The sequence below is a fragment of the Rosa chinensis genome, chromosome 5 (genome assembly GCF_002994745.2).
Source record: "Rosa chinensis cultivar Old Blush chromosome 5, RchiOBHm-V2, whole genome shotgun sequence".
Taxonomy (NCBI): Eukaryota; Viridiplantae; Streptophyta; class Magnoliopsida; order Rosales; family Rosaceae; genus Rosa; species Rosa chinensis.
The window spans coordinates 74,038,798-74,065,004 of record NC_037092.1 but is presented as its reverse complement, the minus strand read 5'-3'; the positions used below and the strand labels follow the sequence as shown (position 1 = coordinate 74,065,004).

Below are 26,207 nucleotides of genomic sequence, written 5' to 3'. Positions count from 1 at the left end.
AAAAAAGACTTTGCAAAAAGGTCCAAAAGGACCGTACATTTCGAATAATCTCTGTGTTTCCTCGATGAGCCACAGTACGACATTTTATTAATGATAAAGAGTAATGCTATTCGTAAGTGTTATTAATTAATTGTGTGTAGTAAAAGCCTCATTTGATGACACATAATAACTCCGGATTTGGATGACACAGGAAGAAGAAGAACATGGTGATCACCCACCGGGATCAGAACCAGGAAAAAGTGAAATTAGAAGTTGACCCACAGTTGCTCTACTTCCATGTAAAACCAATGGGCTCCGGGAAGCAAACAGAATTGTCTCTGCGATCAGAAATGGTCAAGCCGAGGACAAAAGGCGGAATGGCGGGAAGGTTTTGGAATTTCTCCGATCTAATTCAGCAAGTGTCAGCTGCTTGCAACCTCCGCCCACCCGCCTCCTCCGGCAGGAACAGAAGTTCCGGTGACCTAGCTGATTATTGTGGCACGAGAGACCAAGAAGCATACAAGACTCACGATGAAGATGAAGATGAAGAAGAGGAGGAGGTGATGGGAATGGAGTTCGTAGTTATGACAGAAGTATTCAACGCCGTTTCAGCCATGACAATTGCATACGTGAGCCTACAAGAAGCCCACAACCCATGGGACCCGGAGAAGCTGAGGGCGGCTGACGTGGCGGTGGTGGGGGAGCTGAGAAGGCTGGGAGAGTTAAGAGAGAGGTACTTGAGGAGAAGATGTTACGGTGGAGGTAGTGGTGATATGCTGAGGGAGGCGGTAGTGCCGTACGAGGCGGCAATCGAGGAGCTGAAGAGAGAGGTGAAGGCTAGAGACATGGAGGTTGACAATCTCAAAGAGAAGCTCAGGAGCATTATTGGAGAGACCACTAGCGGGAAGAAGAGCTGGACGTCTCTGTCTAGGAGAAAGGTCAATTGCATTACTCAAGGTAACGTACAAACAGCCCCTTCTGGATCAGTTTATTATTATTAGGGCATGCAATAACACCTTGTAGCAATTCATGGCCACTTCAGGGTTTGAGTGACAAATCGTAGAGATAACTAGAAAATAGACAAAAACCTATGGTGTCATTTATTACAACATCAGGAAACTAGAAGAGTTGAAACCCTATACAAGTTCATTTGGCTTTTTGGATATATACCACAAAATTTATAGCAACTAATAGCTTGTAATCACTTGCAGTTCCAGCAGCTCCTGCACCAGAATTGTTCGAGGGGGCAATGAGCGGAGTTAGAGAGGCATTAGACACCTTCACTATAGTTCTCCTCTCTCTCATGCGTGCGGCTCACTGGGATATCGCTGCGGCCGTACGCTCCATTGAAGCCGCCACTGCCACAGCTAGGAGGATCAGCGCTTCCTCTGTAATCCAAACTCAACGTGCCAACGCCAAGTTCGCTCTTCAGTCCTACATTTCCCGTAAAGTCTTTCAAGGCTTCGACCACGAGAGCTTCTACATGGATAACGGCCTCTCCTCAGTTCTCAGCCCAGACCAGTATCACCGGGACTGCTTCGCCGAATATTGTGACATGAAAAGCATGGACTCCGCAGAGCTTCTCAATATTCAGCCCTCGTGTAACTTTGGGAAGTTTTGCTCCAACAAGTACTTGGCTATTGTTCATCCCAAGATGGAGGAGTCATTCTTCGGAGACTTGGAGCAGAGACAACAAGTTGTAGAAGGCAGGCATCCTAGGAGTCAGTTTTACAGGCAGTTCTTGGAGTTGGCTAAGGCGATGTGGTTGCTTCACTTGCTGGCGTTCTCGCTTGACCCTGCACCAAGTCAGTTTGAGGCTGGCAGAGGAGCTGATTTTCATCCAGACTACATGGAGAGTGTTCTCAAGTCTCCAGGACAAGTTCCTTCGGGTCAAGTTGTTGGGTTTCCCTTAATTCCAGGGTTCAAGCTTGGCAATGGGTCGATTATTAAGGCCAGAGTTTACCTTGTATCCAAGAATTAGACGTCTTGATTAGTTATCAAGAAAAGGTCCTAGTACTCCTATTGTTACTACTGTTGTGGTGCTACTCTAATGTTGAGAACTTGAGAATGTGTCACGGTGTGCAATAAGCAATGTCTTTTTGCTTAAATTAATAAGTAATATGTATTGATGAACCGTGGTTATGAATTCCGAATTTATAATGTTTTGGACTTCATTTTGTTGCGGATTATAATTTACAAAAAGCAAATAGAAACAAAATTGTTTGATCAATTGATATCTTACATTGAGGATGGGGATGAGGACTCCCCATACTTTTAAATTGGGATTGGAGAAGAGATGCATGGGGCTGAGAATAGATAGATTAGATTCTAGATGGGATGATGTTGTGATCTTGATCGCCAATCCATTTTATTGCCATCTTATGTAAATTAAATTTGAACATTCTATAATTCACCAAGAACATAACAAGCAAGGCTTCCAAGCCATAGCTTGAATAACACCTTTATCCATGATGTATTATAAGAATTACATCACGATCTCCACCGTCACATGCATTTTGTTATAACTTACATCAGTGTAATGTGAAAATTAATCAATTTAAGTTATTTCGACGAAGTGGTGTTAACTCAGTGGTTAGAGCTAGGGCTGTCAATGGGTCGTGTCGGGTTGGGTTCGTGTCGGGTTAAGGTATTTGTCGTGTCGCAAAATATAAACCCAAACCCAACCCATTTAATAATCGTGTCAAAAATTTAAACCCAAACCCAACCCATTTATTAAACGGGTTACCCATTTCCAACCCGCTTAACCCATTTAATAAATAGGTCGTGTATTGTTAGACAAAATGACTCATTTAAGCGTCAACAATGTGACCCATTTAACTAAAAAAATACATAAATTGATTAAATTAACTAAAAACTCCACAAGACGAAAAATATAAATAATTATATATAATTCATAAATAATTAAATCTAATAATTAAAAAGTGAAATATTTCAAATTGTCTAATCCTATGATAAAATAATCTGAACATCCAAAATTTCAAGAAGAAACATAGCAAAATTGGGTTATACGGGTTCACTTCGTGTTAGCGGGTTGACCCGTGGCCGACCCATTTGTTAAATGGGTCATGGCGGGTTGACCCACCGTCGACCCGCTTTTTAATCGTGCGGGTTCAACCCGCTTTATTTCGTGCGGGTTTCGAGTCGTGTTATCGGGTCGTGTCGGAATTGACAGCCCTAGTTAGAGCGTCCACTACTTAGGATTCAGGTTATGGGTTCGAGTCACCAATGGGGGTAGGTAGGAGTGAAATTCTTTGATCATCTTTAGAAAAAAAAAATAAAACAAAAAATTTATTTTACATAATCATCATATAACTTTCAATAAAATTGTTATTCACACACACCTTAAAAGTCAATTAATATATGTTTTACTATCATCTTTGGTCATATTTTCTTGTGAGAGATTCCATTTTACTCGAAAAATAATTTCTTTGTTTCCCATCATTAACATTTAACATTTTATGTGAGTGTGACCAATTGAAATTTTGAGTGGGTTTTCTCCCTTTTCTTTTAAGAGTTGGTGACGCATCTCCGCCCTTCATAGGTGTTTCCCTGCTTTCTGTCTATTTCTTGGTCAGTTTCTTATGGTTATTTCTATTTTCTCTTGATTTTGCCTATAAAAGATAATTTCCAGTCACAAATGACTTTTGGGAACTGCAAAGCTTTCGTAACAGTTGGTGGCGTTGTAATGGTATTTGCAATGGCATTTTCGGTCGCAAGAGTATTAGCGACGGCAAACCCTTTGTCTTTACAAAAATCTTGCGACCGAAAATGCCATTGCAAATACCAATAGCAACGCCCTCAACCACTAATGAAATTCTTTTGTCGTCGCCAAAAGTTATTTGCGACAACAAAAATGTCATCACAAAAGTGTTATTTGTGAAAAAAAAAATCTGGCATGCATATTTGCATGGCCATTTTTTTTTTTTTTTGGGATAAAAGCTACACAAAAAGGAATGAAGGGAATGTTATATTTTATTTTTGCTCATGAATATTACAAAAAGAATCAAGCTTCTATAAAAAAGAACATAGCTATCCCTAAAAAAGAATTATTGGATATAGGAGATTGGAAAAATAACCATCCGGCAGTTCGAGGCTAGAGGCCAGGTCAGACATAGGGCCGCAGCTGGACGTGCAAGGTCCCGCAGATAATTGACTCCGGTCTTCGGGCGGCTAGGGTTTCGTCAGCCAAGAAGAATTGGTTTGTTGTTGATAGATACTGGGTCTTGATTTGGATGCATAAGAGGGTTATTTATGGCAGATCAGCTTTTTCAAATTGCAAATTGATTAGAATCTAGTGTAAGCAAATACAACAACCAAATTTGGTGTAAAATGAGAATGAAATTGATAAATATTATGTAATTGTTCAGTACAGTGGGAGGGAATAGCTTCCCACTAAAATGTACATGATCTGATATGCCTTCTAAATAGATCTACTTTTCAAGTTCTATCCAATGATACAAATACATCAGAAATACAGTGCAGTGCACAAGACTGAAAAACCAAAAGAATGGATCTTTAACAATAGTGGAGGCAATTCCCATGAAGGTTGTGCATTCATGCTTGAACTCAAAATCCGGAAAGCAGATTTATACCCTGAAAACGTTTTTTGCCTGGCACGCAGAAAAAATAAGAGCAAATAGGCATCACTACTTTTTACAAGAAGGTTGAGTGAAAACCAAAACGAAAGACCTCCCCAAAGTGAATAAATGATTAAACAAATACTATGATTCTAATCTTACTTGCTCTAGCATTAGAAACATAAGCACATTCCAAGATCCTAGCCGACCAAAGTTTGGAAGAAACCCTTTATAGAAGGCCAAAAACCCCTGTATTATATCAGCAGACATAAGTTAATAGATATTTTATGAAGCTGGTGACATAACCCATATCCGGTTTCAGACTTTGCTAAGATATTAAACAGATCTAGAGGGCAATGACTACAAATAATACAGAACCAGGGTGAAAGCACGGATTGAAAACAGTAAAAGAAAGCATCAAGTTCTGCACCTCTGGAGATTGTGAACTATTGGTTGGCACAGTGAATGGATTAAAACTGAAATAAATCAACATACCTCATACTTCAAAGTTTTGACGAAGCAATCAATGGTGTTTTTGTAAGTTGAATCTCCCATCATTCTAGATTTCACCTGGAACATAAGCAAGGGATCCAAGGCAACATTTGCCTTAACTATGTAAATTGTTTCATATAATAAGAAAACGACAATTCAATCTGTCACTAGCCACCCTTGTAGTAGCCTGCAACTATTAATGCGCAGGTTTATGCTACCATTGCAACAACAGCATTCAGTTATGATTAAAATTTGAGAGCACATACAACATGCTACTGATAAGCAGTTACAGCATGCTACTGATCATAGATCCAATTTTTCCTAGTCAATGTATGGCTGTCAATATTTTTCTATATATAGCGAGAGAGAGAGAGTACTCTTTTTATTCATACTTCAGCTATTAATAGTTCCTTACTCCTCTAGTTGTCAATCTTTGGTCTATCTGTCATGGTATACACTCTTATTTAAAAGTCTGTTTTATATTCACAATTCAGCTAGTAATAATTCCTTACACCTATGTCATTATCATTCAGTTCTTGAAAGCCAGGGTCCCAATATATGCTGATGAATAACAAAAAGAAAAGGGAGTCTTGTTTCTTGCGTCAATAAAATCTTTAAAGTTTCAATACCTTTTCTTATGTGTATGGAAGTCACTGTGATTGAAATTTAAACTGCTACACAAATTACATCCTTGTGATGATAAATGGAAGCACCAAATTTATTATTAAGGCTAATAGGTTTCAGAATGCATACCACATCAACAGGAGAACCAATAGAAACTGCAAAGAAACCAGCACCCAGACCAGCTAGGAGATGAGTGAAAATATTGTCAGTGAACCCTGGAATTTTCAAAACTGTCTGCATAAGTATGAAGAATTAGGATTCATTGCGATATCATCCTATATGTAGAAATTAGCAATAACTGGCAATCTATAATAGTACTTGAACATCGGAGATTGAAAGCAATGATACTACCTCCTTCACTTGATCATAACTGGCTAGCTCAGCAGCATTTATAATAGCATTTCGTGCTACATTTGGTCCCAGCCCAGTCCACAGAGCTCCTAAACCTTCCTAATTTTTGACAAACATAAATAAACAAATAAATAATCTAATAAGGAAACAATTTATAAAGAAAGAAAGGGGCAAAGAAGCACATTGTTCTACATTAAGAAAACTAACCTGCCTCACTATAGTGAAATAAGCATCTTTAGCTCCAGAGTAACGCCTAGGAACTCCAGCTGGCAATTTTCCTTCAGCTTGGAGTCGAACCTTTACAAGGTCTGTTGGATTAGCCACTACGATAGCCAGAGCACCTGTTGATGTAAAAGTTTGTCATAAGAATAGGATGTTAAATTTCCCACTTTTTAATTCAGAAGGCAAGGAATATATAGACAGTAATTTGTAGACCCTTACAAATGAAAAACACTAGCATACAATAAGATTAGTAGGATGGTTGCACTGACCAGTCAATAGTGCAGCAAGCACTTTATGGTATATAGGAATATCTCCAACAAAAGCACTGCCAACAAGGAAAAGTTTGACCTGTTCAACAAGTAGTTTATGGATATACAGAATGTGTCACAAAGAAAGCATTAAACAGGCAATTCAGGATTGTATTACGAAAGAATAACATCAAAAACTCACAGGATCATATAACCCAATTCTTAAGCCTCCATAGATGCATTGTCGTTGTAATCCTGGAATTATACCATTCCAAAGTGCTGCTAAACCTTCTTCCCTAGCAATGGTAGCCATAGTACCCAACAAGCCCCTGTATTTAGGTGCAACAGCTGCATCCCCTACAACTGCTTTCTTTTGGAGCTGGAGCCTAACTTTAGCGGTGTCCAACGGAATGGTACAGAACTGCAAAAGAATATATTTCCTGTTATATATGTACCAAGCTGTGATTCTTACGAATACACACGAAGTTGAGACCTTGTAAGGAACCTCAAATTGTAATTCAATTGCTTAAATTGGACTAAATCATGCCGGCCGAGACATTTCGACTCTAACCCAACATAATCAACATGACCAATCATGTATATCAAAGCAATGAGAGAGACCAACCATTCCTCATTGCCTTTTAATCCACATTGTGCAATTTCCAGATGCATCATACCAGGCCCTTAAGTTTAACTTCATCTAATTTAAAACATAAACCCAAAAAACCGAAAATGTATTGACATCATGTAAACTCTGGATTGCTCAACACGAAATTCAACAAAACCCAAGTAAGAAAATGCAATGATTAAGCTAAAAGTACAGAAATTTAAGCTAAATGATCATCAAACCGCCGACCCAGTTAAGCAAATTAAAACCAACAAAAAAGAAGTGAAATTTAGATATAAAGAAAAGGATGATGGATTACCTCAGCGAAGCAAGCAGCGAAGGCACTGCACAAGAACGTCTGCAAGAATGAGATCTCAGACCTGGGGCTGAGATCCGCCATTGGAATGTGCAAAACGAAAGAAAGCTCAGAAAGGCAAAGAAGTGGGGGAAATTTGTGGGTGATTTGAGTAGAGAAGAGAGTGATCGGCGTGAAGGGTTATAAAGATGGTAGCGATGAGTAATCATTAAGGAAAGGTACAACTTGTTTAGGCTCCATTCAAGGCCTTTGCTCTTCTGTCAACTCTGTTTTTCACAATTCTACCTTGTCGACATCGTTCCGGTTATTTTAGCACCAGTATAGTTCTTATTAGGTTAATAATTGCGGATAAAAAAAATTCTTTACTGCTGTGTTTTTTTTTTTTAAGTAGTGTTGGAGGAGATCAAAATCCTAACTTAACCCGAACTCATGAAACCCTGACTTAATATAATCTGAATTGATTTTATTAATAATTAAGCTATGAAAACATACAAGAGTTTAATAAAACTTACACAAGAAAATCAGAAAATAGAAATAACATATCAAATCTAAACTGAACTTATTATAGTGTAAAGAGACGCTCGTTGAACAGCAAGCCTAATCTAAGTAAGAACAATCTTGCTTTCTAAGGAGAAAATCCCACCGCTTGAGTTAACCCAATTTCTTTTTCTTGTTTTTTTTTTTTCCCTTGTGGTGAATTTATAATTCTACCTTGGTATTACTTTTTTTTACTCATGGTTAGTGAAAATTGAGATAAAATTAATTTTTGCAGTCACTTATTTGACTCTCTAATAAGAATGGAATTGATGTCTGTTTGGATGTCAACTCATGAGAAAGGGATTTATAATGAATGCAGAACATGACTCATGTGACATCAATCTGTTAGAATTCATCAAAAAAAGAAAGAAAGAAAAAACAATTGAAGGAGGAAAGCATCTGTTACCAGTATATTTATACCGCCTCCACCAAAAATATGACATTACTAGTTAGCTAATTGTCAGATATACCCCCAGCAACTCAACAGTTTCCCATTAAATAAAAAAAAAAATTTGTTAGATTAGTTGAAAATTCTTTACAATATTGGAAGGCAAATACGTCCACTCAGTCTAAAAAAAGTTTAGTGCAAAATTAGTAATGGTGGAGGGCCAGCATTTAACTAACCAAAAACCAACCATAGATACAAGAATAATTATCAAAATAGTGACCGAAGGGATTGGTAACTTGGTTTGGCTACAACTATAGCCACATATGACCAACACTCGTAGTACCAGTGGAGCCTGGTAGGTTGGACCTGGACATTCATAAAATGAATTGTAGACACAGATGATTGAATCCCTTCTAATCTTATAAGCTAAGAATTATAGGCAACTCTCTCGGTTTGGTTTAACTATCTCCCTGTCTGTGTACTCAACGTTTCATTGAATCAGCTGAGAGAGGCAGTTAGTAAGAATTTTGTGTTGCGAAAAAAAAAACTATCGGTTCTTTTGGATATATTTTGATACTGCCCCAAATTCAATGGCAAATGCAAACAAGTCATTGACACCAAAAAACAAATCCTTTCAAAAAAGAAAAAAAAAAGTCCACTCCAAAGTTGAGGTACATGATTTAGAGTGGACAGTCACCGTAGGCAAGTCCTCCCCAATCGTGAGCGGGAACGCAATTCCACGAAATCCCGCCAATTAAACCCAAAAATTCCCAAAACCACTCCCACTATATAAACCCTAACCCCGCCCCGCCCCATTTCTCATCTCCCTCGCTCATTTCCCCCCAAAAAAGAAAACCCTAACCCTCCCCAACCCGAATCCCAATCCCAATCCACCGGAAACCATGTTGGAGCTCCGATTGGTCCAGGGCTCCCTTCTCAAGAAGGTTCTCGAGTCCATCAAGGACCTCGTCACCGACGCCAACTTCGACTGCTCCGCCACCGGGTTCTCCCTCCAGGCCATGGACTCCAGCCACGTCGCCCTCGTCGCCCTCCTCCTCAGATCTGAAGGGTTCGAGCACTACCGCTGCGATCGGAGCATCTCCATGGGGATGAACCTCGGCAACATGTCCAAGATGCTCAAGTGCGCCGGCAACGATGACATCATCACCATCAAGGCTGACGATGGGAGCGATACTGTCACCTTCATGTTTGAGAGCCCCAGTATGTTCTTGATTCTCTCACGACCTTTTTCATTTTCACTTTTTTTTTTTGAATTACTAGTCTTTTTGTTTTTGGTGGTCTCTGTTTGTTGAATGTTTGATTAGTAATTGTGCTCTTGAATATGAAGAATTTGTTGGAAAGAGAAAGCGGAAGAGGTTTTTGAATCTTGATATTGGATTTGGTAGGAAAATTGTGGTTATTTGGTTTAAAATCATGACCTGTTTTGTTGGAATTGGATGGAGAAGTACAGTGGAACTATACAATTGCATAAATCTGTTTGTTTGGTGGCTTCTTGAAATCTCATTTTTTTTAAATCTTCCATTAGTATATAAAGAAGCTTGTGAGTCTTGAAATTGAAGCCAGATTGGATTTGATAGAACTGTCCTAGTTATTTGGTTTTGTAATACTAAGCTGTTTGACCCGATAGTTTAAGATTGGTGAATCTTAAACTGGTTTAGTTTTTAGTTTTTATGTTGAGATTTTGATGCAGAGTTGCCCGGCCCATGGCTTGGAATTTTGTTGTATTAGATATTGATGTTGATAAAAATATGGAGGGTTTGGACGTTGGGAAGTAATGATATTGAGAGAAATGAAATAGATAGACAGAAACTTTCAGAAATATTTGTTTGCAATTTGATTCCTGTTTCATGTTGAAGAAATGGTGATTGCCTTCTCAATGTTTAACACTCCTTTCAGTTGTAGTTTTCTGATTGGTGTTTTTGTTTGGGTAATGGATTGCAGCGCAAGATAAAATTTCTGATTTTGAGATGAAGCTGATGGACATTGATAGTGAGCACCTTGGAATTCCAGAGGCAGAATACCATGCAATTGTTAGGATGCCTTCTGCTGAATTTGCCAGGATTTGCAAAGACCTCAGCGGCATCGGTGATACTGGTATTGTTCTTATCCCTCTAGAAGTGGTTCTAAATTTGGCCTGTTTGTATCATGGATTTCTGAGTTGCGGGTTGATGTGCTTGCAGTTGTGATATCTGTGACAAAGGAAGGTGTGAAGTTCTCTACAAGAGGGGATATCGGCACTGCTAATATCGTCTGTAGGCAGAACACTACTGTTGACAAGGTATTGCTATTGAATGCTTGTATCTATGTACATCTCCTTTCAGAAGCATATGTTTTTGGTTAGGATCCAATGTCTAACTTTGGTCTTTGTGTGAATTGCAGCCTGAAGAAGCAACAATCATAGAGATGAATGAGCCAGTTTCATTGACATTTGCTCTGAGGTACATGAACTCCTTCACAAAAGCATCCCCCCTGTCAAACACAGTCACTATCAGCCTCTCTTCGGAACTACCAGTTGTGGTTGAGTACAAGATTGCTGAGATGGGCTACATAAGGTTCTACTTGGCTCCGAAGGTAGAAGAGGATGAAGATGAGACAAAGCCTCAAGTTTGACCCTTATGCCATGGCACAGGCCTGCCCTTAGTTGACTTGATTGTGCTTTTAAAAATCCATGTAGAGGATTTGCTTGTACAATTTCTGTTTGAGGTTATCGCTGCTTTCTCTGTGATTGAGTAAGCTTTTCTGTAGTTCAGAAGTATTCTAGTTCGTAGGTAGTGGGTACTATCTTCTAGATTTTCAATTGAAAACAATGTAGTTTATCCTTCTATTTCTGGGTTCTTTTACTTATTTGATTTATCTGATTTATGGTTATATAATCCACTCAACTAATTGTCATGAACTTACAATTCTAGGTTGCTACCTTAAAGAACCATACGCCCAATTGCCCATGATCTGCAGTTTTTTATTTGTTTTTTTTGCTATGCTATCTTGAGCTAGAATTCTGATTTGGGTCATAATTGGATCCAGCTTGAATACTTGAGTTAAGGGCCTGTAATGCTTGTAAGGAAGAGTTCATGAACTCCAATTTCAGTTGATCAAAATCTGTAGAATCTTATACGGGTAAATCAATAATATTTCAGTACTATAACAAAATTGTATTGTACAGAAACTGAAACGTCCAAATGTTTCTGTTTGAAAGAAAGACTAAACGAACAGAAAAAATTGAGCTAGCACATGAAGGGAGGCTCAGGATACAGAGCAGTTAATACAGTTGTCCCCAAGCTATCTTCCTCTTTTGCTAAAAACTTTAAGACGGTGCAACTTAAAAAATCTACCGCATAAAAACTGTGGGCTGTTTACATTTTCATTAGTACTTTAGGTTCACGACCTGAGCCATGACTTATCTACCCCTTTTCTTGGCTTCACTGTATAGGATTACTCCTGTTACTGTGAGACCGTAACCCAGCATCCCAGTTACTGATACTGGATTTCTGAATATCAAAATTGAAACAACCACAGCAACAGCTCCTTTTGCATTTCCCAAAACCTGGAAGAGCCACGTAAAATGTTAATTGAAACAAACACAGAGAAACGTAATGGAATAGAACAATACTATATACAATGCCAAAGCTAGATTCTTGAATTGATGACACATTTAGATTCAATGAGATCATGAAGAGGAATAATTTACCTGGAGAGTCAGGGGACTTGTGTGTTTGGTTACCAAGAAGTTGGTCAAATTCACAAAGTATGCAAGGGCAGAATTGAATACTAGATACCATATGATTCTCACATCATCTCTTGCAAGAGCAATGGTTATCCCAACCACATCTTGTTCCATCCAAAGTGCCGCAGGCAGAAGAATTACACAAGCAACAGGTCCCATGTACATGAGGAGGTTCATAGAATTTAGCTTTTCCCTGATAAACAAATTTAAACATAATGTAAACCAAATCGATAAAACTTGATGTAATCATTCAAATCATTAGATGTTGTAGAGTGTTGGATCATTACGCTTCAGAAGACAGTAATATCCCTTGAAGAACTGACTTGAGCGCCCGTGCTGCTGTTGCAGCAATGCACATTATAAATCCAAAGAGATGAAAACTTGGCTCTCCCTTCAGTCAATGTAAAATCACAAAAAGTGAACAACTGTCTAATGATCAACATCATTCATTTACAACATGAACAGGAAATTATATCTAATGAATAACCCAACTATAAAAGAGCATTACCTCATACAAATTCCCTTGAAATTTTTGCATAAAAAAATGGGGATACAACGAATATGAGAGTAATTTCTTATTACCGGTAAGTTATATATGATCACTTATTGTGACAAAAACATTATATGTTAAGTTACTTTTGCAATAAATGAGTAATGAGATATTACTAATAAGTTACACACGTGATTAGTTATTGTGAGAGAGACGTTGTATACACTTATTTTGTACAAAAAATTTAGAGTAACACTAATTGTATACAAAGAATAGCTCTTCACAAAAACATGTAGAATTGCAAACTTGCTCTAGTTTGGGTGTTTTTTTTTTTTTCGTTTTTTTTATATCAAAGGTAATCAAACTAATGTAAACATATTGTAAAACACAATGTACATTACATTACAATTGGGAAAGCTAAATTAATGTATGGAAATGATAAATTTTAACTTCTAACCCTCAAAGCTCAAAAGATCCAAGCAGCAACTAATAAGTCAATAACATCAAATTAATCTCAGAACTCAGAGAAATAAAAATTAAAAAAAAAAAAAAAATTTCATAAGGACCAAGGAGCTTGAGTAATTACGTTCTTACCCCGCTGGCAATAATAACGCCGGTGACGACAGGTACAAGAGTAAGGTACGTGAGCCAGCCTTCCTTCTTCAGAGTCATCAAGTACGCAAAAACCGCCGTGAAAAACGGCGTCGTGGCGCCCACCGCCTGGTTGAACGACACCGCCAGATACCGGAGCGAGATGTTCCCGCCGACGACCGACAAACAGAAGATGAAACCGAGCGACGATATCTTGACGAACTGAACCCTTGACCTGATGCTCTGCATGGGAACCACCTTGAGCCATGAAATGGCAACGTAGCTTAAGAAAGAGCAAGCCAGCATGTGGCAGAGGGTCAGGAAGATCGGGTACTTGAACCCGTAATTGGTTAGGAGGAACTTGTTCAATAGCAGAACTCCTATATTGGATGAGTACCATGCCGATATCAACCCCACGGTGAAGACCCGGCTCGTCGACATTGTTGCTGGTTTCGGGTCCGACGACATTGTTGATGGCTTCTGTTTTTTTTTTTTTTTTTTTGATCAAAAGCTGAATGGATTGGTGTTACAATGATCGAGTTTCGAGCTGTTCTGAGATGTAATGGTGGCCTAAATTAATGGATGTTGTAAGGGAAGGAAATGAGAGCCGGAGGGATTGTGATCGGAGGAAGGAATTGGATTATAGAAATGGAGGATGTGAGGAAGATGATGGACAAGAGAATCTGGACGTAGGTTTTTAGCTTTAAGCCTTTAAAGTCGGAGGAGGTGCTTTTTGTTTCCTTACGTTGTTTTCATGGTTTTTGTTTCTTACGTTACTAATATATAGGTTACAGACCATGAAATGGGTTACTTTTTTCCGCCATTAGATATGTGCCTTTTTCAGCTAATCGAACTATGAAATAATGTCCGGATTAGACTAGTTTACGGGTTCGATTCCCTCCGATTTAACTCGAGCAGTGACACAACCTGAACTCATGCACTAATGTTATACGGCCTTGTTTAAATTCATGGTTCTGAAACTAAATATGGCAATGGCATCCTTTGAATATTGGAATTTGTTGTTCGTGAGCGAATATCATTAACAAGCACATTGCATAAGCTGTAATCCTGATTAGGGCCACTTGCTTTTAATTGGTTGAGTTTTCACTTGGTTTGGTGATTAAAGCTACACGTCTAATATCCAAAAGCAGCAGCATGCTTATGCAATTATGTCAAGTTCTGAAGGACAGAAATCAAATTATAACTACATGCACGACACAAGTTGAGAAAATCTACTCAAAAAAAGGGCTTGCATTCTATTTCTCCAATGTGTCCAAAAATTTCATCAGGCTAATGGCCCTTGTCTACAACTTGCAGATCTAATTACAAATTCCTTGATGCTCTCTATTCTCTTCAAAAGAGAGAGAAACAAAACACACACACACACACTCAGCAAAAACAAACGAAGCAGAAGAATGACTGATGAGCGGCTGAACACCTCCCTGAATATGTGGCATGTGAATGATTTGCTGAGTGAGGAAATAAGGATAAGGAAGTTCCGAGGAAACCTGAAGAAAATGATCAGGGTGATTCCCTCCACTCTTCACCGGCATAAAATGCATCGTCCCCAAGCTCTTCCTCAATTCGAAGCAACTGCAAGAAACTTTGGCCTATCAATTTCAAATCATGCCTTGCATTGTACCAAAACAAGGCCGCATATCTATACATAGGCAGTCGTTTCCGTAGACCCAGAGGTGGTCCAACCTCTTTTGGCAAAATGACCATATGGCTCATATTAACCAATGAGATGTCTGCGAAAATGTGCCAGAACTAGCAGTAGGGAGTATAGAGACAGAGCTCAAGTTATTAATTAGATGGTGAAGACCAACTTGTTCCTATTCACCATTAAGGACAGACTTTGAATTGTATATATGTAGATAAAAAATTTATCCCTGGAACTTGTTTTAACGTATTATGTCATAAGCTGGGAAAAAGAAAAAAGAAAGAACAAAAAAGAGAAGAGAAAAGAAGCAACTGCCATGCCTGGAATATGTAAAAGCAAAAAATAGTTCACATACTCCCAAGAGCAAAGGCCTTTAAATCACAGAATTGGATCATGTGTTCATTTACAATTTATTAAATGCTACCTAGTGTAAATGTGTAAGCTGTGAAGCAGCTGAGTGACAAAAGAATTGTGGATATGATTATGTGAGTATGAAAGCAGACCTGGTTATACTTAGCCAGTCGCTCGCTTCTGCAAGGAGCACCAGCTTTGATTTGACCAGTAGAGAGACCAACAGAGAAGTCAGCTATAAAGGACTCTTCAGTTTCACCACATCTATGAGATGCCACAACTCCCCAGTGGGCATCCTTTGCCAGTTTAACCACTTCAATGGCCTCAGTCACTGTCCCAATCTGGTTAATCTAAATTTGAACCATAAAACTGTCAGTTGCTCTATCTTAATCTCTCCTATTCTTGAAAATGTATTTTAGAATAACAAAAAAAGCAGAATAAACACTTGGATGAAAACATCATATTACGTTCAAATACAAACTAAATACCTTCAGAAGAAGAGCATCACACGTAGATTCCTCTATTGCTTTCTTCATACGTTGTGAATTTGACATTAACAAGTCATCTCCAACTACCTGCAAAACCATTGAACAGATCAACAAATTAATTTATGCATTCGAGATCCTAAGCTGCTCAGCCAAAATCAGGGGCAAGGTCATCAAATTATTTATGTAAGTCAATGAACACTGGATGATGATGTAGGCTAAAACCAAAAATTAAGTGCAGTTGCCTCCATATCTAGTTGTCATACATAATCCTCCATAAGGGACCAAAACCAGAGTATTCTCCGGTCAAAGCTAAACTCGGGGAAAGATGCAAGCAACAGGAGCCTTCAATAATATAACAAGAAGAAAACAGAGCCAACCTGACAAATTGCAAGATTAGAAAAGCGTTTGGTGTGTTCCCAGTCCTCCTTATCAAACGGATCTTCAATTGATACAATTGGGTACTCTGAGACATCAAACACAAACAAAAGGAGAAAAGGGGAGAAACTGTTAACATTAAAAAGAAAGGATATAGAGTTAAAAAAAAGTAAGAGAGAAAATTCAAGACAATGAGAAAGATGAAAAGAGTTTCTAATGTACCAGTACAAAGTTCTCTATACAACTTAATCATATCTTCTGCCGACTTAAAGTTTTGCCCTGACTTATTCGGTGATTTGTAGTCCAGGTCATACTTTGTACCTGTATCATGCAGAAACAGAACATAAAATATCAGTCACTAAAGCAACCTGTGTCATATTACAGGCGAAAATCCTAGACAAACCCTATCTGGAAAGAGATGCAAGAACTGAAATGCAATCTTAACATTATCAGAGCCAAAAGAACCATGCTTTACTTGTTCAACGAATGTGTACAAACAGTACAGTCTGCACACATCAACATCTTTTCCTTTCCTTGAATAGATATATTCTGGTCTTTACTACACTATCTAAGTCTTCGCTCTGTATAGAACAGACAGGATTATTTAATTTCTCCATCTGCACATGCAACTAAAAGATCATTGTTCAGAAAGATCCATTACCCATGCAGAAGTTCGTAGCAGCAACATCAATTGCTATTTTTATCCGGTCATTATAGCCTGTTCTGCTGATAGCCTCTTTTACAAGATCCAAGCCTTCTCTAAAACTGCCAACACAGATAGAATATATTCAGATAAGCAATATCAATTAACATTTTACAAATTAACCTTGTCTGGGAGGAAAAACATAAGAGCTAACAGCAGCAAAATATAATTAGTCAAGCAAAACTTGAATAATGTTTTAAGCATTTTAAGAGCTTCTAATATGATTTCCCATTTGAAAATACCCTTTTTATTCCTTTTCAAAAGCAGTTTCAGAGACGGGAACAGGATCCACATAAGGTATAGAAATTAAATAACATGACATATCATACTAAGACAGACTTGCCTGGAGATGTTGGGAGCAAAACCACCGTCTTCACCGACATTACATCCATGTGCGCCATACTTGTCTACAATAACAGCCTGCTCTTTTTTATAAACAATAATAGCAATCAATAGTAGAAGGACATCCTGACATCTCATTGGTACAAAGCAAACGCTGTCTTTAAAATTTTGCACATTTAAAATGGGATACTATTGACAGCTGGATATTGACTTGACCATGTAAGCCCAATGAATTATCATGCATACCCAGAGATTGATCAGTTGAGACTCAGCCATGAAGTGCCATGGGGAATTCATTTCAGGGATTTCCACAATGACTTTTTGATAAATAAATATTTAATACAGAGGAACCCTAGCAATAAGCTACAGACTTTGACCTGTCAAGTTGCAAGTAAAATATGGATGACTACTCATAAAAAATAAACAACTCAACACGTGCGTAATTATCAGGTCACAAGGAACATTATGCCGAAAGTCACCTCAAAAGTTGAACAGCCTTACAAAAGGTATACCTTCAAGTGATGATAAGTTTCTGATCCCATTTGTAGTGCCTCCTCAAACCTGTTAGCTCCAATTGGGAGAATCATAATTTCCTGAATATATAATGATGTCAATACAAGTACTCATAAGAAAAGAAAGAGAAAAGAAAGTTGCCATTTTGAAACCGCTCTCCACACATAATTGACAACCCAGAGAGCTAAAAAGAACGTATCTAAACATTAAAGCTTACCAGAGCATACCTGAATGGCTAGACTATTCCCAGCACGTTTTCCTCCACTTATAAGAGTGAAAGCAGGAACAGGCAGGGTCAGGGTGTGTCTTCCAGAAAGGTCAGCAATGTGTTTGTACAGTGGAACCTGCAGTTGATCTCTTCTCAGAAACAATAGGTGGCATATATCTTTTAGCATATTTAAGAAACTAATAACTTATACGTGCCTCTTTCTGAGCAGCCCCAGCTTTGCAAGCAGCCATCGACACAGCCAATATGGCATTCACTCCAAGTTCACCCTGAAAGATGATTTGAGATGAACCATGACACTTCTCCAAAAGATGAAAGAAGCAAACATAAATAGTGTACATTAACAACACGTACAGTGACTAACAAGAGATTCATATTATCCAATTTCAGCTAGATTCAGAAAGTTATTAGCAGAAAAATCCAGATTAAGACTATAGATGTTTGTTACAGTTATAATCTACAATTTCAGCTATGCAGAATTTGGAAATAATTATGAGAGATGCCTGCCTATAATTTGCCATCCTCTTAAATATAGACAAGGATAATTGTGCATACTACCATAGATAAGAGAAATGCAATATTATGAAACAAATCAAGATATAGCAATAACTAATACTCAACAAGCAGCTTAATTACATTAAACCACGCTGAAACAAGTAGACAACCGTACCTTCTTTTCTGTCTTATCCAAGTCTATCATTGCCTGATCAATCTGCGATTGAAGTGTAGGATCCATCCCAACCAATGCTTCAGATATTTTCTCATTCACATTCTTAACAGCTTTATTCACACTACTTCCAAGATACGATCCCTTATCCCCATCTCGCAACTCAACAGCCTCATACCTAGTTTCACCACTGCAATTCCCCAAAACAATAATTCGTCTTAGAATCTCATACTCTACTATAATAAATTCTTCACAAGCGCAATAACAACTCGAATTTTCCAATCATACAAAGCATTTCCACATTCAAAGATCACAGAGCAGTAAAAGGGAAGCTTACAATCCAGTAAGATCGGAACTCGGAGCTGAAGCACGAAACATGCCCTTGTTAGTATGAAGATCAACTTCAACAGTAGGAATTCCTCTGCTATCGAGGATCTGCCGAGCTTTGACCTTCGTTATCACTGACGGAATCGCCTTCCTCATATGATTCGACTGCGAATTATTCATTTCGAAACAAACATCAAACACAAAATTGAACCGAAAACCGGTGCCAAAATTCAAACGGAAATCAACCTTGTTCACGCATTTTCCAAGAAAATCAAAGAGAAAAGAGAGAGAATTACGATGAAGAGGACGGGATCGGCGGCTTTGGCCCTGACGGCGGCATTGACGGCGTCTTCGATTTTGCGAGAGAGCAAGTGATTATCCAGATACTCTTGAACCGACATTTTCTTCTTTCTTTGTTTCTTTCTTCTTCTTCGTTTTCAGTTTGAGCTCTCCTAACTTAAGCCTGCCTGGCTTCTCGAATATTCTTTTAAGAATATTCTTCGCTCCGAGTCGGAAAGTCTGAAAGCAGTCGGAGCTCAGCTGCCGGGTTTTATTAAGCGTAAGACTGGGAAATGAGCATTCCCCTTGTCTCAAATGCAAACCTAACTATTTGCATCATCAGCTAACTACACTGAAACGCAACGTTTCGACTCTCTAACCACATCCTTTTTTTTTTCTTCTAATTTTTTAAAATTTTTTCCACCCTTTTCATGCGTTTGTAATCTAAACCTCCCAAATTCATATTTGGATCTCTTGCTATGTAATCATTTTTCTAAAAATCTCTCTAGGCTTAAGTGGGTTAGGACAAAATATTTATTATTTGTGGTTAAACAGCTTAAAATTGATCTTTGTAGTACTCAATATATACTTTCTTTTTTTTAATGTTTTCAATCAATAATATTACTAAGGATTGTTTTTGGATTTAGTTGTATTTGTTTATATGCTTGTATAATAAAATTAAAATAAAATAAACATCCGCCTAAATTAATTTCGTTTGAGTTTTATTCGCTTTCATTTTCACCGCCCACCTACTGTCTAGCGATTTTTAGAACATTATATATAACATTAATTTTACTGTTTTTTTTTTTTTTTGGCTTTATTTTGTTTCCAGCAATGTTACCGACTGCCTCTTGCACCGTTCTCCAACAATCAATTTAGGAGGCATGACCGTATGATGACTTTGTGAGCTCTAATAAAAATTTAGGGAGGTGAAGCTTACTCTTTTGTGTTCTAATAAAAACGCAAAAATGGTGCAAAAGTAGTAGTAATTTAAAACACAAAAGTGTAATATCACCTCCTAAATCTATTCTCATATTTGGCTACAATTTATCCCATTCTCACTAACATTGTTTATGTTGCAACGTGAAGTGACCGTAATGCAAAGAAAAGGTCAATGGAAAAGATGACGAGATAGATAGAAACACTTATTTCAGAACCCCGTGGTAATCACTCGGTCATCTATTATCACATAAAGTATACATATAGAGTCACGGATACTATTCTTATGCTACTACAAAAGCACTAGATGAACCCGTAAAGTGGCGAATCGATCCAACCAGGCTCTTGGAGGCACCAAAATGCCTTATTCTGTATACGCCGGGAGTTGCGGACTGAGGAATTCTCCATTCCATGGTGGCCTGACTTCTAGTACTGAGTTTGGAAGGTCTTGACCACTTAAAGCGCAGACAGAAATCATCGTCATCGTAAGCTGGAACCCAAGTATCCTTTCCATGGAGAATCTCCACAAGGGCAAATGTACCTTCCGTCAATAGGTCATTCCGAGGACAAGCCGACCAGAAGGTAACTGTTACCATGTCATGACCTCTCTTAAAGGTGGAGTTTTGAGGCACATCCGAACTGCAATCCCCAAAACTGACACCAACAGGGGTTGCATCCATAACAACTGGAGTAAGCAAGCTTATCTGCTTATCAAGGAGATCTGGGGGTTGTGGACCTGATGCGACGGGTTGGTTACTGATGAGAGCTGTAGCAAGCTTCTTGAACTCCTGAATGTAGGCACTTAGCGTGTGTGGTCCATAGAGAGTGGATGCACCCTAGGAAGTCGAATGTGTTAAAGAAACGAATACAATAATGAAACTGGACCAACATTCTAACATATCATACAACTGCACAGAACTTGTATCAAAATGAAATTTAAAATGTAACAAAAAAAAAATGAAATTACAAAGTAACGAAAAAATGAAAATAGTGAATCACTTCCTAACTTCCACAAAACAGTTAGTAGTCTATTCCAGTTACCAGATAAACTATCTCCAAATTAAACTCCCTACATATAACAAATCCTGCTGCTATGGTAGGTAACCTTTCTTACGATTTTCCTTATAGTACGATCCTATGACTAATTTTCCTCTCAATTAACCCATGTTGGAATGTATTAGCAAGTGATAGATTCAAGAAAGTAAAAACTCACCTCATATCTCTGCACCTCATACTCTTCAAAGGTCGTGATATACTGAGAATATGTATTAGTCAATCCTGCTAGCACAACATGAATATTTCCACCATGACCAGCACTAGTCAGTATGGTTTTCACAGCATCACGGAGCCGCCTACCAGCCATTGTTGTAAATTCTGTTTGTAAAAAAATTCATAAAAACTGTTAGGAATCATACAACCATGTTGGCTGGTCCAAAAGTTAGCCGTGTCCGGCAACTTCAAATAATGGACAAGAATAATAAACTAATAATACATGGGATATTTCATAGGCAACATCAGGAAGTTTCTCCAACTGCATACTAATCGTTCACCGTAAGGCCATTTACTGTTCTCTGAAATAACTGCTATCCATAGATTGCTTTAAATTTTATAGAACATAAACCTAGACGAAGACTGAAGTTATGCGGACTTGAAACTCACTTTAAAAAGTTAAACATGAACTCTTATGATTTATTTTATAAAATTAGTGAAGGAGAAGCAGGATTACTACCTCCAGGTACACTGAGAATGACAAGCTGCCCTATCCGGAAGATCTGAATTGGAAGTATTGAAGGCTGCAAAAAACCATGGACAAAGAGGATCTTTAAGGAAGATATCACAATACTCCAAAAGTTACCAACCAAAATATTTATGTCACTCAGACAAAACATCTCTCTTCAACTGAAACAAACAGGTAAAGGGGCCTGCAAGTTCACAAATCAAATGGCAGCAACCTCATGCCTTATCATTAAAGATCTTTGGATTTACTATTGCCTATCGGATTACCTGAAGGCTTCCCAAACATCTAACACAGAAACTGTTATTTACTAGGACCTTAGCAACTACATTCTAATATAAAAGACAAAGCTACAAAGTTACATAAGAGTTTTAAATAGTTCAAATGAGATACTACATCGAACCAACCATTTTATGTGTTCCATATACAGTTACATCGTTGTCAAATTAAATATGTCAAATCATTTTAACCTACCGCCCAGTCATATGGTTGCTTCATTTCACCAGTATCAAGCAAGATTGGCTTTGGACGCTGACAATCAATTTGTTCCTGGCCTGGTGTTTTGAGTACATCGCGCACTAATCTCCAGAAAGGATTTCCCTGATAAAACCCAATGACCATGCAAAAGAGTCAATCAGTACTAAGGAAAGAGCATAGAACATGCACCACCTAGGTAATATCGCAAATGCATGTTACCTTATCATCCCCTTGCTTGAAATCAAAAGCTCCAGGTCCATCAGTGGTTCCAGCAGCAAATCCGAATCCCATTGCAGCAGGACATGTCTTTACCACCTCAGAACCTCCCCCCTTCTTGGGAAGGGTTACTTCAAGCTGGGAGAAGTTGAGGTAAGTGTGGCGATATTCAATCTTCCCGGTCAACTGTTCAGATGCTTTGTTGAAAAGATCCACAGCTTTTCTCAGTTGCCTCTCAGCAATAATACGTGTACTTTCAAATTCATCTGGGTAACTGTCATATTATGCACAAAATGCAGTTTAGTATTCACACGAGCATCATATAGATATATCAATAACTAAAGGTATATAGTGCACAGAGCAATTAATACCCCGGTCCTCGGCCATAGCACAACTCATTCTTCCCACCACAGGTGCTGTGATTGAAATCACAAGGTAGCCCAGTATCTGTGCAGAAAGCTCCTAGAACATTTGGGCTCACATCACCACAGTTTGATTGACAAAAGGCAGAAACAAATCTAGGCTTGTTAGCCTGCCTTAGTACACCCCTGACACGTCTTGCAACACTCAAGGACCTGGTTGCTGGCTTACCAGGAGGAGACTGAAAGGATGCAGCAAGCTCCAGTAACTCATGGTCTGCATCAAAAGAAAAAGTAATTAAATGATTCTTATGGGTCCCATGAGTAAGTATTGTAATGACTCGATGCAACCTAGTGTGAACGAAAAATACAATCCGATCTACATCCCATAGTTCTGGGCATAGAATTGAAACCCAACATATGGCACGCATGTGCACCAAAGTTTAGTTCAGACAATGTGGCATGGCATATGTTTACACAATATTTCATATATATATATATAGAGTCATGAAGTCAGGTATCAAGCAAGCACCACATATAGACTAGTGGGCTAGTGGCTTAAGAATCACCAAAATCTAAAGCAATATTAGCATCGCAGATATTTGGAATATATATAAGGCTCATATGCAATGCCGTATCTGTATTTCTGACACATTTAAAGAATTTTCTAAGACAGGAATCATTAATGCTTACAAAAAGTAAAACTTATTGGAGAACATGGTGTAAATATGAGGATCTGTTCTTTGCTAAGTGAAAGATATTGACCCATACGATAATTCAACTCCATCTGAAGAGTCTAAGTCATTTATGTGTGTGTGTGTGTACAGTAGTTAAATGCAGCTAGATAATTACTTACGATTATCATGATGGTCAGAAACTATGTTTGACACTCTTCGCGGCATATCGGCAGCATCAATATCATCAGAATATGCACTTCTACCACCATTCTCCTCAAACCAGTCTTCCATAAATCGTGCAGCAGCACCCTTGTTATCCCCACTAATTAATGAGTTTGTCCGACTCATAGAAGTTCCATGAGTTGCAAACCAATTGAAGCTACCCACTGGACCCCATTGATTATCGACAAACTTCAGAAGAGTCATTTCTTTATCGACATCATATTTGTATTTACTGCGCTCTGCTGCAGGATTATTGAGATAAGCACTAGGACTACGGTTTACTCCAGCATCTAAGATTTCTCCTGTAAGAACCAAAACCTACATTAGTAAGTAGTCACCAATAGTTGAAACCAAGAGAAAAAAGAACAATGAACCTCCCAATTACCCTTATTAACAAAAACTGATCCTGGCGCAAGATTATCATGGGCTTGAATAATACTTTGCTGAATGCCATCAACAAGGGCATCAAATGACTGACGCACGAACCCAAGAGATGTTACAATATACACAATATACTGTAGATAACCCCCAGGGCCAGCATGGGTGTGAATTCCACTAATAGCTACATTCTTCTCAGTGTATAGATCCCCATACCTGCCAAGAAACACCACAGTACAAAATTCCATTATGCAATCTAAAACCATGCAATCACCCTTCAAAAAATATGCAGACTAAACTTGGATATTAATTTCAAACTGTCCTGACTAAAATCGCTCCTTGCCTCTTCATTTCACTGTTCTCATTTCCAACATAAGATATCTTGAAAGTAAGAATTTTCCTATCAGGATAATGTTTTTTCTATATCAAATAGCCAAACTAAGAACCTCTCAATCTGCACAATTGGATCACTATAATTCAATACTATGCCATGGAAATGCAAGCTCTCTATCAATTCAACACTATCCATTAAATCAGATTAAGGTAATTCACACTTAATATGAACTTTCAAAATATCATAGCTTTGCTGCAAAAAGAAAAGAAAAAAAGAAAAAAAAGGGCATTAGAACACAGTACCTTGCCTTCAACCTCTCAATAACTTTCAATTTCACAAGCTGCGAGGCCATGCAAGCATCAAGATTCACAAACACCACTCGGTTGCCCTTCGGCTCCGCCACAATGAACGAGCGAGCTCGCAGCCTGAAGTGAACTCCGGAAGCGATCTGCTCCGTGTTAGCATACCCCATCATATTGACATCAGCGGCCGGTCCGGTGATGTCATAGCTCCCGAGCCCAATCAAATAGTCGGAATCGCACACCGCTCGTTCAATAGTACTCAGAACCAGTAAAATTGCCAATTTAGCCCACAAACCTCCATAGCTTTTCCGAATTCCGACACCTAAAAACTCCATTGCAGCTCCACCAAGTGAACCGATTACAGCTTAATCATTTCCTATCATCAAACAAAGAAAATCAGAAGCACTTTTTCTATGTTCTATGAAAATAAGTCATTAAAAACGGAAAGTGAACCAAATTAGAGAATTATAATCAAATTTGCTTGCCACGGTAACTGACATGGAGTCTCTTGCATACTATTGCGTACCTCTGTGAAGTTTTGGCGGGATGAGAGAGAGAGAGAGAGAGGAGGGTGGGGCTTTTGAGAGAGAAGAGGTTGAGAGAAATGAAACTGGAGTCAAAGCGAAGGAAGAGAGATACTAGTAGCGGGGAAGGGAAGACGGGGGAGGCTTTAAATAGTTTTTTAGTATTTCGTTTTCGAGGTCTTTTTCAGTTCATTTGACGGGGCGGGTTGGGTGCATGGAATGTCTGTGCAACGGCTGTTGGACTTTGAGCTACTCTTGGGTGGGAGTGTGGGACTGGTAGCTGGATAACGTGGGGTAGAAACGTAGAATTCAAGTTCTAAAATATCTATAAGATGTTGAAATTTCTTCAATTTTATAAAAGTAAATGAGAATTGATTTACTCATTTCATTTGATAGTCCATTTAGATAAGGAGAGAATTATAATAAAAATATCAATTATAATTAGTAAATGCTAGTTGAGCTATAATCACAATTCATTAATTTCCTCTTTGTCAGTTACTTTGACGAAGACACATAATGTGTTTTTCCTTTAACAAATTTCTTTTTTTTTTTTCTAGAAATTTTGTTTTGATCAATGGCCAATCCATTTATTGAATTTTCTTTCTAAAAATCATTTATTACTACTTCAATTTGGAATATAGTTAAGAGGATTTTTTTTTTCCTCTTGAAACTCATCTATTGTAGAACAAAAAATTGATTAATTATGTCAAGTCTTTGACAGATCGAGCATGATGAAAATCAATTGATTTTCAATCTCTTCTCTACCTCTTTCTCACCTCTTTCCTCATCAAGATGACAGAGCAAAATCAAGATTCATCATCCCCTTAATGCATTTCTTGTTTTAATTTTCGTTCATCAGGTGCACAAGTTCACAAGTGCATGCGATTATGAATAAAAGAAGACAATTAAGAAATGATTTGAT

General features: G+C 38.2%; 6 protein-coding genes across 7 annotated transcripts; 2 read left to right on the top strand and 4 right to left on the bottom strand.

The window, feature by feature from the left end:
- The first annotated feature begins 353 nt into the window (after positions 1-353).
- LOC112168217 (protein GRAVITROPIC IN THE LIGHT 1) lies at positions 354-2,015 on the top strand. The gene is made up of 2 exons (XM_024305342.2): positions 354-936; positions 1,191-2,015. Exons 1-2 carry the CDS (start codon positions 357-359, stop codon positions 1,958-1,960), a joined length of 1,350 nt encoding a protein of 449 aa, XP_024161110.2. The 5' UTR covers positions 354-356; the 3' UTR covers positions 1,961-2,015.
- Positions 2,016-4,318: 2,303 nt separating this feature from the next.
- Positions 4,319-7,735, bottom strand: LOC112165718 (mitochondrial uncoupling protein 2). Its single transcript, XM_024302342.2, has 9 exons — positions 7,441-7,735; positions 6,717-6,935; positions 6,536-6,614; positions 6,252-6,385; positions 6,045-6,143; positions 5,823-5,927; positions 5,073-5,147; positions 4,740-4,826; positions 4,319-4,610 (listed from the first exon to the last, which is right to left on the bottom strand). The coding sequence occupies exons 1-9, from the start codon at positions 7,519-7,521 to the stop codon at positions 4,587-4,589; spliced, it is 903 nt and encodes a 300-aa protein (XP_024158110.1). The 5' UTR covers positions 7,522-7,735; the 3' UTR covers positions 4,319-4,586.
- A 1,439-nt stretch (positions 7,736-9,174) lies between these two features.
- Positions 9,175-11,207, top strand: LOC112165739 (proliferating cell nuclear antigen). Its single transcript, XM_024302364.2, has 4 exons — positions 9,175-9,583; positions 10,325-10,477; positions 10,564-10,661; positions 10,763-11,207. The coding sequence occupies exons 1-4, from the start codon at positions 9,265-9,267 to the stop codon at positions 10,991-10,993; spliced, it is 801 nt and encodes a 266-aa protein (XP_024158132.1). The 5' UTR covers positions 9,175-9,264; the 3' UTR covers positions 10,994-11,207.
- Positions 11,208-11,501: 294 nt separating this feature from the next.
- LOC112201699 (probable sugar phosphate/phosphate translocator At3g11320) lies at positions 11,502-13,942 on the bottom strand. The gene is made up of 4 exons (XM_024342613.2): positions 13,192-13,942; positions 12,395-12,498; positions 12,072-12,300; positions 11,502-11,927 (listed from the first exon to the last, which is right to left on the bottom strand). The coding sequence occupies exons 1-4, from the start codon at positions 13,654-13,656 to the stop codon at positions 11,781-11,783; spliced, it is 945 nt and encodes a 314-aa protein (XP_024198381.1). The 5' UTR covers positions 13,657-13,942; the 3' UTR covers positions 11,502-11,780.
- A 479-nt stretch (positions 13,943-14,421) lies between these two features.
- On the bottom strand, positions 14,422-19,438 carry LOC112168427 (cytosolic enolase 3). Its single transcript, XM_024305551.2, has 13 exons — positions 19,140-19,438; positions 18,854-19,008; positions 18,520-18,706; positions 18,047-18,118; positions 17,851-17,967; positions 17,623-17,703; positions 17,112-17,188; positions 16,727-16,830; positions 16,288-16,386; positions 16,068-16,153; positions 15,691-15,777; positions 15,355-15,552; positions 14,422-14,781 (listed from the first exon to the last, which is right to left on the bottom strand). Exons 1-13 carry the CDS (start codon positions 19,242-19,244, stop codon positions 14,710-14,712), a joined length of 1,440 nt encoding a protein of 479 aa, XP_024161319.1. The 5' UTR covers positions 19,245-19,438; the 3' UTR covers positions 14,422-14,709.
- Positions 19,439-20,237: 799 nt separating this feature from the next.
- LOC112164914 (neutral ceramidase 1) lies at positions 20,238-25,447 on the bottom strand. 2 transcript variants are annotated; one of them, XM_024301267.2, is made up of 10 exons: positions 25,288-25,447; positions 24,762-25,137; positions 24,133-24,341; positions 23,705-24,049; positions 22,861-23,125; positions 22,493-22,763; positions 22,271-22,396; positions 21,791-21,854; positions 21,275-21,435; positions 20,238-20,897 (listed from the first exon to the last, which is right to left on the bottom strand). In XM_024301267.2, exons 2-10 carry the CDS (start codon positions 25,094-25,096, stop codon positions 20,346-20,348), a joined length of 2,328 nt encoding a protein of 775 aa, XP_024157035.1. In that variant the 5' UTR covers positions 25,097-25,137; positions 25,288-25,447; the 3' UTR covers positions 20,238-20,345. The 2 variants fall into 2 exon arrangements, with proteins under 2 accessions (XP_024157035.1, XP_024157036.1); XM_024301268.2 differs by having other exon boundaries at positions 25,260-25,419.
- Between the last annotated feature and the right edge of the window lie 760 nt (positions 25,448-26,207).

Excerpts from the sequence above, each read along its gene's own strand:
- LOC112165739 (XM_024302364.2), top strand. The coding sequence starts at position 9,265 with ATGTTGGAGCTCCGATTGGTCCAGGGCTCCCTTCTCAAGAAGGTTCTC. Across the intron at positions 10,478-10,563 it reads CAGCGGCATCGGTGATACTG|TTGTGATATCTGTGACAAAG; the intron begins GTATTGTTCTTA and ends ATGTGCTTGCAG. Across the intron at positions 10,662-10,762 it reads AGAACACTACTGTTGACAAG|CCTGAAGAAGCAACAATCAT; the intron begins GTATTGCTATTG and ends TGTGAATTGCAG.
- LOC112165718 (XM_024302342.2), bottom strand. The coding sequence starts at position 7,521 with ATGGCGGATCTCAGCCCCAGGTCTGAGATCTCATTCTTGCAGACGTTC. Across the intron at positions 6,386-6,535 it reads GCTTGCTGCACTATTGACTG|GTGCTCTGGCTATCGTAGTG; the intron begins GTCAGTGCAACC and ends TTACATCAACAG. Across the intron at positions 6,144-6,251 it reads ATTTCACTATAGTGAGGCAG|GAAGGTTTAGGAGCTCTGTG; the intron begins GTTAGTTTTCTT and ends GTCAAAAATTAG.
- LOC112168217 (XM_024305342.2), top strand. The coding sequence starts at position 357 with ATGGCGGGAAGGTTTTGGAATTTCTCCGATCTAATTCAGCAAGTGTCA. Across the intron at positions 937-1,190 it reads GGTCAATTGCATTACTCAAG|TTCCAGCAGCTCCTGCACCA; the intron begins GTAACGTACAAA and ends AATCACTTGCAG.
- LOC112164914 (XM_024301267.2), bottom strand. The coding sequence starts at position 25,096 with ATGGAGTTTTTAGGTGTCGGAATTCGGAAAAGCTATGGAGGTTTGTGG. Across the intron at positions 22,397-22,492 it reads TCAAGCAAGGGGATGATAAG|GGAAATCCTTTCTGGAGATT; the intron begins GTAACATGCATT and ends GGGTTTTATCAG. Across the intron at positions 20,898-21,274 it reads ATGAGGTGCAGAGATATGAG|GGTGCATCCACTCTCTATGG; the intron begins GTGAGTTTTTAC and ends TCGACTTCCTAG.
- LOC112201699 (XM_024342613.2), bottom strand. The coding sequence starts at position 13,656 with ATGTCGTCGGACCCGAAACCAGCAACAATGTCGACGAGCCGGGTCTTC. Across the intron at positions 12,301-12,394 it reads ATATTACTGTCTTCTGAAGC|GGAAAAGCTAAATTCTATGA; the intron begins GTAATGATCCAA and ends TTTGTTTATCAG. Across the intron at positions 11,928-12,071 it reads CAAGTCCCCTGACTCTCCAG|GTTTTGGGAAATGCAAAAGG; the intron begins GTAAATTATTCC and ends TGGCTCTTCCAG.
- LOC112168427 (XM_024305551.2), bottom strand. The coding sequence starts at position 19,244 with ATGTCGGTTCAAGAGTATCTGGATAATCACTTGCTCTCTCGCAAAATC. Across the intron at positions 16,831-17,111 it reads TTTGCTCCCAACATCTCCAG|TTTTAGAGAAGGCTTGGATC; the intron begins GCAAGTCTGTCT and ends CTGTGTTGGCAG. Across the intron at positions 15,553-15,690 it reads GTGATGCTCTTCTTCTGAAG|ATTAACCAGATTGGGACAGT; the intron begins GTATTTAGTTTG and ends GTTCAAATTTAG.